Raw genomic sequence first — 12,427 nt, forward strand, 5'->3', positions numbered from 1 at the left:
AAACAGCTTTTGTACGGCCGGATCGAGGGGGCTAAACGGACGCGGCACGGGCTAGAGAAGAGATGGAGTGATGTGGTACAGGAGGACGTGGAGCTGAGTGGACTTGCCGATGACTGGTACCAGCGGTGTCAAGATCGGCCTCTCTGGAGGAGGCTCGTGAAGGACGCTACTGGGCAGTTGGAGGCAGTCGCCCTCCAACAACAACGGAGGGCGGAGGAGCGACGCTCACAACAACGAGCGGAGCGCCGGGTGGCTAAAGCACAGCAGGTTGGCACAGTAGGGGGCACAGGTGGTGCATCAGCCAGTCATCTCAGTCAGTCGACCCGTGGCACCAGGGTCTGTCCCGTGACCTCCTGCCCGCGGGCGTTCGACACTTCACGTGGCCTCAAGGTGCACATAGCCTGGCACAAGCGTCGTGGTGACGTCACCGCCACTTAGTGGCGAATGGCGGTTGTTGTGTGTGTCACTGTGTGTGTGTGTGTCACTGTGTGTGTCACTGTGTGTGCCTCTGTGTGTGTGTGTCACTGTGTGTGTCAGTGTGTGTCACTGTGTGTGTGTGTCACTGTGTGTGTCACTGTGTGTGTCACTGTGTGTGTGTGTGTCACTGTGTGTGTGTCACTGTGTGTGTCACTGTGTGTCACTGTGTGTGTCACTGTGTGTGTCACTGTGTGTGTCTCTGTGTGTGTGTGTCACTGTGTGTGTCACTGTGTGTGTGTGTCACTGTGTGTGTCACTGTGTGTGTGTGTGTCACTGTGTGTGTCACTGTGTGTGTCACTGTGTGTGCCTCTGTGTGTGTGTGTCACTGTGTGTGTCACTGTGTGTGTCACTGTGTGTGTGTGTCACTGTGTGTGTCACTGTGTGTGTCACTGTGTGTGTGTGTGTCACTGTGTGTGTGTCACTGTGTGTGTCACTGTGTGTCACTGTGTGTGTCACTGTGTGTGTCACTGTGTGTGTCTCTGTGTGTGTGTGTCACTGTGTGTGTCACTGTGTGTGTGTGTCACTGTGTGTGTCACTGTGTGTGTCTGTGTCACTGTGTGTGTCACTGTGTGTGTCACTGTGTGTGTGTCACTGTGTGTGTCACTGTGTCACTGTGTGTGTCACTGTGTGTGTCACTGTGTGTGTGTCACTGTGTGTGTCACTGTGTGTCACTGTGTGTGTCACTGTGTGTGTCACTGTGTGTGCGAGGTAGCTATGGACACGGTGTCTGGCTTGGTCAGCCAATCGCCAGCAACCCCTCGAGACCCCGCAGGTAACAGTCGCCGTGCTGATGACACTGATGATGATGACACTGCTGCTGATGACACTGATGATGACACTGCTGATGATGATGATACTGCTGATGACACTGCTGTTGACACTGCTGTTGATGATGATGACACTGCTGATGATGACACTGCTGATGATGATGACACTGATGATGACACTGCTGATGATGACAGTGGTGATGACACTGCTGATGATGACACTGCTGATGATGACACTGCTGATGATGATGATACTGCTGCTGATGACACTGCTGTTGACACTGCTGTTGATGATGATGACACTGCTGATGATACTGCTGGTGACACTGCTGATGATGGCACTGCTGATGACACTGCTGATGATGACATTGCTGATGATGACACTGCTGATGACACTGCTGATGATGACACTGCTGATGACACTGTTGATGATGACACTGCTGATGATGACACTGCTGATTACACTGCTGATGATGATGACACTGCTGATGACACTGATGATGACACTGCTGATGGCACTGCTGCTGATGACACTGCTGATGACACTGCTGCTGATCACACTGCTGATGACACTGCTGATGACACTGCTGATGATGATGACACTGCTGATGACACTGATAATGACACTGCTGACACTGCTGCTGATGACACTGCTGATGACACTGCTGCTGATGACACTGCTGCTGATGACACTGCTGATGATGATGACACTGCTGATGACACTGCTGCTGATGACACTGCTGATGGCACTGCTGATGATGCCACTGCTGATGACACTGCTGATGATACTGCTGCTGATGACACTGCTGCTGACCCGGCTGATGATGATGATGACACTGCTGATGACACTGCTGCTGATGACACTGCTGATGATGATGACACCGCTGATGACACTGCTGATGACACTGCTGATGATGCCACTGCTGATGACACTGCTGATGACACTGCTGCTGATGACACTGCTGCTGACACTGCTGATGATGATGACACTGCTGATGACACTGCTGCTGATGACACTGCTGATGATGACGACACTGCTGATGACACTGCTGATGACACGGCTGATGATGCCACTGCTGATGACACTGCTGATGATACTGCTGCTGATGACACTGTTGCTGACACTGCTGATGATGATGACACTGCTGATGACACTGCTGCTGATGACACTGCTGATGACACTGCTGCTGATGACACTGCTGCTGCTGCTGCTGATGATGAAACTGCTGATGATAACACTGCTGCTGATGATGACCATGCTGATGACACTGCTGATGATGACACTGCTGATGACGACCCTGCTGACACTGCTGATGACGACCCTGCTGATGACACTGCTGATGATGACACTGCTGATGACACTACTGCTGATGACACTACTGATGATACTGCTGATGACACTGCTGCTGATGACACTGCTGATGACACTGCTGATGACACTGCTGATGATGACACTGATGATGATGACACTGCTGATGATGATGACACTGCTGATGACACGGCTGATGATGATGACACTGCTGATGACACTGCTGCTGATGACACTGCTGATGACACTGCTGATGACACTGCTGATGACACTGCTGATGATGACACTGCTGATGATACTGCTGCTGATGACACTGCTGCTGATGATGACACTGCTGATGATGACACTGCTGATGATGATGACACTGATAATGACACTGCTGATGATGACACTGCTGATGATTACACTGCTGATGATGACACTGCTGATGATGATGACACTGATGATGACACTGATGATGATGACACTGCTGATGACACTGCTGATGATGACACTGATGATGACACTGCTGATGATGATGACACTGCTGATGACACTGCTGATGATGATGACACTGCTGATGACACTGCTGATGATACTGCTGATGATGACACTGTTGATGACACTGCTGATGATACTGCTGATGATGCCACTGCTGATGACACTGCTGCTGATGACACTGCTGATGATGATGACACTGCTGCTGCTGACACTGCTGATGATGATGACACTGCTCATGACACTGCTGCTGATGACACTGCTGATGACACTGCTGCTGATGACACTGCTGATGATGACGCTGCTCATGACACTGCTGCTGATGACACTGCTGCTGATGACACTGCTGATGATGATGACACTGCTGATGACACCCGGCAGTGTTGGTGCGGAGCCGCAAGCGAACGGCCATGGCCGCCGTGGCCGCGTTGGCGATGCTGTCCCTGCTCATCGTGAGCACGGGGCTAGGGGCAGCTACACGTACAGACAACGTGGCCGTGGGAGGGTACTACCCTGGCCTCGTGGTGAGTCGTTCCTTCACTCATTCATTCATTCACTCATTCATTCACTCACTCATTCACTCACTCACCCACCCACCAACTCACTCATTCATTCACTCACTCACTCATTCACTCACTCACTCCCTGCTCATCGTGAGCACGGGGCTAGGGGCAGCTACACGTACAGACAACGTGGCCGTGGGAGGGTACTACCCTGGCCTCGTGGTGAGTCGTTCCTTCACTCATTCATTCATTCACTCATTCATTCACTCACTCATTCACTCACTCACCCACCCACCAACTCACTCATTCATTCACTCACTCACTCATTCACTCACTCACTCCCTGCTCATCGTGAGCACGGGGCTAGGGGCAGCTACACGTACAGACAACGTGGCCGTGGGAGGGTACTACCCTGGCCTCGTGGTGAGTCGTTCCTTCACTCATTCATTCATTCACTCATTCATTCACTCACTCATTCACTCACTCACCCACCCACCAACTCACTCATTCATTCACTCACTCACTCACTCATTCACTCACTCACTCCCTGCTCATCGTGAGCACGGGGCTAGGGGCAGCTACACGTACAGACAACGTGGCCGTGGGAGGGTACTACCCTGGCCTCGTGGTGAGTCGTTCCTTCACTCAATCACTCATTCATTCACTCACTCACCCACCCACCAACTCACTCACTCACCCACTCACTCACTCACCCACCCACCAACTCACTCACTCATTCATTCACTCACTCATTCACTCACTCACTCACCCACCCACCAACTCACTAATTCACTCACTCACTCCCTGCTCATCGTGAGCACGGGGCTAGGGGCAGCTACACGTACAGACGTGGCCGTGGGAGGGTACTACCCTGGCCTCGTGGTGAGTCGTTCCTTCACTCATTCATTCATTCACTCACTCACTCATTCACTCACTCACCCACCCACCAACTCACTCATTCATTCACTCACTCACTCATTCACTCACTCACTCCCTGCTCATCGTGAGCACGGGGCTAGGGGCAGCTACACGTACAGACAACGTGGCTGTGGGAGGGTACTACCCTGGCCTCGTGGTGAGTCGTTCCTTCACTCATTCATTCATTCACTCACTCACCCACCCACCAACTCACTCATTCATTCACTCACTCACTCATTCACTCACTCACTCCCTGCTCATCGTGAGCACGGGGCTAGGGGCAGCTACACGTACAGACAACGTGGCCGTGGGAGGGTACTACCCTGGCCTCGTGGTGAGTCGTTCCTTCACTCATTCATTAATTCACTCACTCATTCATTCACTCACTCACTCATTCACTCACTCACCCACCCACCAACTCACTCATTCACTCACTCACTCCCTGCTCATTGTGAGCACGGGGCTAGGGGCAGCTACACGTACAGACAACGTGGCCGTGGGAGGGTACTACCCTGGCCTCGTGGTGAGTCGTTCCTTCACTCATTCATTCATTCACTCATTAATTCACTCACTCACCCACCCACCAACTCACTCATTCACTCACTCATTCACTCATTCACTCACTCACTCATTCACTCACTCACTCCCTGCTCATCGTGAGCACGGGGCTAGGGGCAGCTACACGTACAGACAACGTGGCCGTGGGAGGGTACTACCCTGGCCTCGTGGTGAGTCGTTCCTTCACTCATTCATTCATTCACTCATTCATTCACTCACTCATTCACTCACTCACCCACCCACCAACTCACTCACTCACCCACTCACTCACTCACCCACCCACCCACCAACTCACTCATTCATTCACTCACTCACTCACTAATTCACTCACTCCCTGCTCATCGTGAGCACGGGGCTAGGGGCAGCTACACGTACAGACAACGTGGCCGTGGGAGGGTACTACCCTGGCCTCGTGGTGAGTCGTTCTGTCACTCATTCATTCATTCACTCATTCATTCACTCACTCACCCACCAACTCACTCACTCACCCACTCACTCACTCACCCACCCACCAACTCACTCATTCATTCACTCACTCACTCATTCACTCACTCACTCCCTGCTCATCGTGAGCACGGGGCTAGGGGCAGCTACACGTACAGACAACGTGGCTGTGGGAGGGTACTACCCTGGCCTCGTGGTGAGTCGTTCCTTCACTCATTAACTCATTCACTCACTCACTCATTCACTCACTCACCCACCCACCAACTCACTCATTCATTCACTCACTCACTCACTCATTCACTCACTCACTCCCTGCTCATCGTGAGCACGGGGCTAGGGGCAGCTACACGTACAGACAACGTGGCCGTGGGAGGGTACTACCCTGGCCTCGTGGTGAGTCGTTCCTTCACTCAATCACTCATTCATTCACTCACTCACCCACCCACCAACTCACTCACTCACCCACTCACTCACCCACCCACCAACTCACTCACTCATTCATTCACTCACTCATTCACTCACTCACTCACCCACCCACCAACTCACTAATTCACTCACTCACTCCCTGCTCATCGTGAGCACGGGGCTAGGGGCAGCTACACGTACAGACAACGTGGCCGTGGGAGGATACTACCCTGGCCTCGTGGTGAGTCGTTCCTTCACTCATTCATTCATTCACTCACTCACTCATTCACTCACTCACCCACCCACCAACTCACTCACTCACCCACTCACTCACTCACCCACCCACCAACTCACTCACTCATTCACTCACTCACTCATTCACTCACTCACTCCCTGCTCATCGTGAGCACGGGCGTAGGGGCAGCTACACGTACAGACAACGTGGCTGTGGGAGGGTACTACCCTGGCCTCGTGGTGAGTCGTTCCTTCACTCAATCACTCATTCACTCACTCACTCATTCACTCATTCACTCACTCACCCACCCACCAACTCACTCATTCACTCACTCCCTGCTCATCGTGAGCACGGGGCTAGGGGCAGCTACACGTACAGACAACGTGGCTGTGGGAGGGTACTACCCTGGCCTCGTGGTGAGTCGTTCCTTCACTCATTCATTCATTCACTCATTCATTCACTCATTCATTCACTCACTCACCCACCCACCAACTCACTCATTCACTCACTCACTCCCTGCTCATCGTGAGCACGGGGCTAGGGGCAGCTACACGTACAGACAACGTGGCCGTGGGAGGGTACTACCCTGGCCTCGTGGTGAGTCGTTCTGTCACTCATTCATTCACTCACTCATTCACTCACTCACCCACCCACCAACTCACTCATTCACTCACTCACTCCCTGCTCATCGTGAGCACGGGGCTAGGGGCAGCTACACGTACAGACAACGTGGCCGTGGGAGGGTACTACCCTGGCCTCGTGGTGAGTCGTTCCTTCACTCATTCATTCATTCACTCACTCACTCATTCACTCACTCACCCACCCACCAACTCACTCATTCATTCACTCACTCACTCACTCATTCACTCACTCACTCCCTGCTCATCGTGAGCACGGGGCTAGGGGCAGCTACACGTACAGACAACGTGGCTGTGGGAGGGTACTACCCTGGCCTCGTGGTGAGTCGTTCCTTCACTCAAGCACTCACTCATTCACTCACTCATTCACTCACTCACTCATTCACTCATTCACTCACTCACCCACCCACCAACTCACTAATTCACTCACTCACTCCCTGCTCATCGTGAGCACGGGGCTAGGGGCAGCTACACGTACAGACAACGTGGCTGTGGGAGGGTACTACCCTGGCCTCGTGGTGAGTCGTTCCTTCACTCAAGCACTCATTCATTCACTCACTCATTCACTCGTTCATTCCCTCACTCACTCATCCACTCACTCACTCATTCACTCACTCACTCACTCACCCACTGACTCACTCACTCACTCACCCACTCACTCACCCACTCACTCACTCATTCATTCATTCATTCACTCACTCACCCACTCACTCACTGATTCACTCACCCACTCACCTACCCACTCACTCACTCACTCATTCATTCACTCACTCACCCACTCACTCACTGACTCACTCACCCACTCACCCACTCATTCACCCACTCACCCACTCACTCACTCACTCATTCATTCACTCACTCACTCACTCACCCACCCACTCACCCACCCACTCACTCACTCACTCATTCATTCACTCACTCACTCACTCGCTCATTCCCTCAATCATCACTACGCTCACGAATTTATTCACTCACGGGCACCGACAGTGTAGCAGTGGGAGGGCACTACCATGGCCTGGTCGTGAGTCATTCCCTCATTCATTCGCTTAGGAATGTTAACTCATTCGTTCGCCACGCACTCCGGTGTTCCTTCATTCAGCGCGCTCATTCACTGATGCGCTCACCCCTTCACTCACGTGACGTTCAATTGACTGAATTCATTCACTCATTAAATCATTCACCCACCGACTCATTGACCCCCACCCCCCAACCCCCCCCCCCCCCCACACCCCCGGCTCACAAACTCGGCAGAATAACCGAATTGCCCAAATGAATGAATGAATGAATGACTCAATGAATGACTCGACGGGTTGAATGAGTCGACAAAGCACACCACCAATGACCCTGGACCGACTCAACATGCGAATGACTAAATTGGCGAACGAACGACTCAAGGAATGAAAGCGACGTGCCACTAAGTGAACGGCCACATTGACGGCCCAGTGGGTGAACGACTTTATTGGATAACCAGGGCGAATGACCCAACGGACGAATCACGAGACGAATGACTAAACGGCGGAACGACGGACGGAATGACTGAGTTGACGATGGACTCCGACAGTGAACGACTCGGCGAACGAACGACTCGGCGAACGAACGACTCGGCGAACGAACGACTCAGCGAACGAATGACTCGGCGAACGAACGACTCGGCGAATGAACGACTCGGCGAACGAACGACTCGGCGAATGAACGACTCGGCGAACGAATGACTCGGCGAATGAACGACTCGGCCAACGAGCAACTTGGCGAGCGAACGACTCGGCGAGCGAACGACTCGGCGAACGAACGGCTCGGCGAATGAATGACTCGGCGAACGAATGACTCGGCGAATGAACGACTCGGCGAACGAACGACTCGGCGAATGAACGACTCGGCGAACGAACGACTCGGCGAATGAACGACTCGGCGAACGAATTACTCGGCGAATGAACGACTCGGCGAACGAGCAACTTGGCGAGCGAACGACTCGGCGAGCGAACGACTTGGCGAGCGAACGACTCGGCGAACGAACGAATGGAACGACTCGGCGAACGAACGACTTGGCGAACGACTCGGCGAACGAACGACTCGGCGAGCGAACGACTCGGCGAGCGAACGACTCGGCGAGCGAACGACTCGGCGAGCGAACGACTCAGCGAACGAACTGATCCGCCCGCAGATGGGGTTCGGCTCATTCCTCGCTATCATCGGGATCAATCTCAACGCTAACAAGCGACCGATGGTGAGATCCGCACGGGAACGTAGCCCCAGTGATGTACAGAGAGGGGGGAAAAAAGTATTTGATCCCCTGCTGATTTTGTACGTTTGCCCACTGACAAAATAAATGATCAGTCTTTAATTTTTAACGGTGGGTTCATTTGAACAGTGAGAGACAGAATAACAGCGTGAACACAGTCTTGTCCCTGACATCCTTGGAGAGCTCTTTGGTCTCGGCCGTGGTTGGAGAGTTTGGGATCTGATTGATTGATTGATTGCTTCTGTGGACAGGTGTCTTTTATACAGGTAGCGAGCTGAGATTAGGAGCACTGCCTTTAAGAGTGTGCTCCTAAACTCAGCTCGTTAGCTGTGTGAAAAGACACCTGGGAGCCGGAAGTCTTTCTGATTGAGAGGGGGTCAAATACTTATTTCCCTCATTGAAATGCAAATCAATTTATAACATTTTTGACATGCGTTTTTCTGGATTTTGTTGTTGTTATTCTGTCTCTCACTGCTCAAACAAACCTACCATTAAAATAATAGACTGATCATTTCTTCGTCAGTGGGCAAACGTACAAAATCAGCAGGGGATCAAATACTTCAGTAAAGTCACGTAGAAATAAGAAATAATAATAAAATTACATAATAGTATACATACGACGTTTCGATTGCAACGCAAGCAATCATCATCAGGTTTAGGAGAGCTAAATTTAAGAGAGAGAGAGAGAGAGGAAACACGGAACCGCAGACAAAGAGAGATGGAGAAGCACATCAAATCGAACGAGATTTTGTAAAATTTGGAAACAATATAATGCGGCACAGAGGGTTGGTCAAAACACAATAAACGCATGGTCTGGCTGATTACGTTATTTCAAAGATTGCTAAATTATAGGTCAAGAGTGATAGAGTACTGATCGCAGACACATATATAGACATCTCAGCAGAGAGAGTTAGCACCGATACACACATATAGCCACAGTGATATAGCCACAGTGATAGAGCCACAGTGATAGAGCCACAGTGATAGAGCCACAGTGATGTAGTCACAGTGACGTTGCCACAGTGACGTAGTCACAGTGACGCGGCCACAGTGACGTGGCCACAGTGACGTAGCCACAGTGACGTTGCCACAGTGACGTGACCACAGTGACGTGGCCACAGTGACGTAGTCACAGTGACGTAGCCACAGTGACGTTGCCACAGTGATAGAGCCAGAGTGACGTTGCCACAGTGACGTAGCCACAGTGACGTAGTCACAGTGACGTAGTCACAGTGACGTAGCCACAGTGACGTAGTCACAGTGACAGAGCCACAGTGACGTGGCCACAGTGACGTAGCCACAGTGACGTAGCCACAGTGATAGAGCCACAGTGACGTAGCCACAGTGACGTAGCCACAGTGACGTAGTCACAGTGACAGAGCCACAGTGACGTGGCCACAGTGACGTAGCCACAGTGACGTGGCCACAGTGACGTGGCCACATTGACGTGGCCACAGTGACAGAGCCACAGTGACGTGGCCACAGTGACGTGGCCACAGTGACGTGGCCACAGTGACAGAGCCACAGTGACGTGGCCACAGTGACGTGGCCACAGTGACGTAGCCACAGTGACGTAGCCACAGTGACGTAGCCACAGTGACGTAGCCACAGTGACGTAGTCACGGTGACGTAGCCACAGTGACGTTGCCACAGTGATAGAGCCAGAGTGACGTTGCCACAGTGACGTAGCCACAGTGACGTAGTCACAGTGACGTAGTCACAGTGACGTAGCCACAGTGACGTAGTCACAGTGACAGAGCCACAGTGACGTGGCCACAGTGACGTAGCCACAGTGACGTAGCCACAGTGATAGAGCCACAGTGACGTAGCCACAGTGACGTAGCCACAGTGACGTAGTCACAGTGACAGAGCCACAGTGACGTGGCCACAGTGACGTAGCCACAGTGACGTGGCCACAGTGACGTGGCCACAGTGACGTGGCCACATTGACGTGGCCACAGTGACAGAGCCACAGTGACGTGGCCACAGTGACGTGGCCACAGTGACGTGGCCACAGTGACAGAGCCACAGTGACGTGGCCAAAGTGACGTGGCCACAGTGACGTAGCCACAGTGACGTAGCCACAGTGACGTAGCCACAGTGACGTAGCCACGGTGACGTAGTCACGGTGACGTAGCCACGGTGACGTAGCCACAGCCCCTATATTAAACCTACACTTATTTTAACTAAAACTAAACTCTTTTTCTACGTTATTTACACACAAAGGCAAAGATCCCCCGTATAGCCTTCAAAAGACTGCAGGGTCAAGTGCTGTTAGCGAGCAGCTATTGAAAGCTAACCGGCACTGTGGCGATGTTCACTACTACTACTACTACACACACAGACACCCACACACACACAGACACACAGACACACACGCACACAGACACACACACAGACACACACACAGACACACACACAGACACACAGACACACAGACACACACACACAGACACACAGACACAGACACACACACAGACACACACACACACTCACACACAGACACACAGACACACACACAGACACACACAGACACACACACACGCGTGCAGGTTCTCCTATCACGTGACCTCCACGTACGTCTCTCCCGCAGCTGGTCGCGGCCATCATCTTCATCAGCTTCGGGGTGGCCGCAGCCTTCTCCTGCGCCGTGGTGGACGGCGTCTTCGCCGCCCGGCACATCGTGAGCGAGGGCCCTGCCTGGGTCACGCGGGGCCAGGGTCACCACGTGACCCAGGGTCACCACCTGACCCGGGGTCACCACTAGACTCAGGGTCATCACGTGACTCAGGGTCATCACTAGACTCAGGGTCACCACGTGACTCAGGGTCATCATCAGACTCAGGGTCATCATCAGACCCAGGGTCACCACCTGACCCAGGGTCATCATCAGACTCAGGGTCATCATCAGACTCAGGGTCACCACCTGACTCAGGGTCACCACGTGACCCAGGGTCACCACCTGACCCAGGGTCACCACCTGACCCGGGGTCACCACTAGACTCAGGGTCATCACGTGACTCAGGGTCATCATCAGACTCAGGGTCATCATCAGACCCAGGGTCACCACCTGACCCAGGGTCACCACGTGACTCAGGGTCATCATCAGACTCAGGGTCATCATCAGACCCAGGGTCACCACCTGACTCAGGGTCACCACCTGACTCAGGGTCACCAACTGACTCAGGGTCACCACCTGACCCAGGGTCACCACGTGACTCAGGGTCATCATCAGACTCAGGGTCATCATCAGACCCAGGGTCACCACCTGACTCAGGGTCACCAACTGACTCAGGGTCACCACGTGACTCAGGGTCACCACGTGACTCAGGGTCATCATCAGACTCAGGGTCATCATCAGACCCAGGGTCACCACCTGACCCGGGGTCACCACGTGACTCAGGGTCACCACGTGACCCAGGGTCACCACGTGACTCAGGGTCACCACGTGACTCAG

The 12,427-nt window shown here is 52.9% G+C and overlaps 2 protein-coding genes across 7 annotated transcripts in view; one reads left to right on the forward strand and one right to left on the reverse strand.

The window, feature by feature from the left end:
* LOC116937743 (ankyrin repeat domain-containing protein 49) overlaps positions 1-12,427 on the reverse strand; it is a 390,193-nt gene that overhangs the window by 45,260 nt on the left and 332,506 nt on the right. The window lies entirely within an intron of this gene.
* Positions 1-12,427, forward strand: part of LOC142905286 (transmembrane protein 255B-like) — a 39,665-nt gene that overhangs the window by 4,291 nt on the left and 22,947 nt on the right. Inside the window, exons 3-6 of one of the 3 annotated variants that reach the window (XM_076058050.1) lie at positions 1,190-1,249; positions 3,412-3,554; positions 8,893-8,955; positions 11,564-11,653. In XM_076058050.1, coding sequence (XP_075914165.1) covers positions 1,192-1,249; positions 3,412-3,554; positions 8,893-8,955; positions 11,564-11,653 — 354 coding nt within the window. In that variant the 5' untranslated portion in view covers positions 1,190-1,191. Of the gene's footprint in view, positions 1-1,189; positions 1,250-3,411; positions 3,555-6,747; positions 6,856-7,105; positions 7,250-8,892; positions 8,956-11,563; positions 11,654-12,427 lie in introns of those variants that run through there. The other 2 variants (XM_076058049.1, XM_076058048.1) reach the window with 2 other exon arrangements.

Source organism: Petromyzon marinus (genome assembly GCF_048934315.1).
Source record: "Petromyzon marinus isolate PM22_M1 ecotype Great Lakes invasive population chromosome 67 unlocalized genomic scaffold, UKy_Petmar_22M1.pri1.0 chr67_unloc.6, whole genome shotgun sequence".
NCBI classification, from domain to species: domain Eukaryota; kingdom Metazoa; phylum Chordata; class Hyperoartia; order Petromyzontiformes; family Petromyzontidae; genus Petromyzon; species Petromyzon marinus.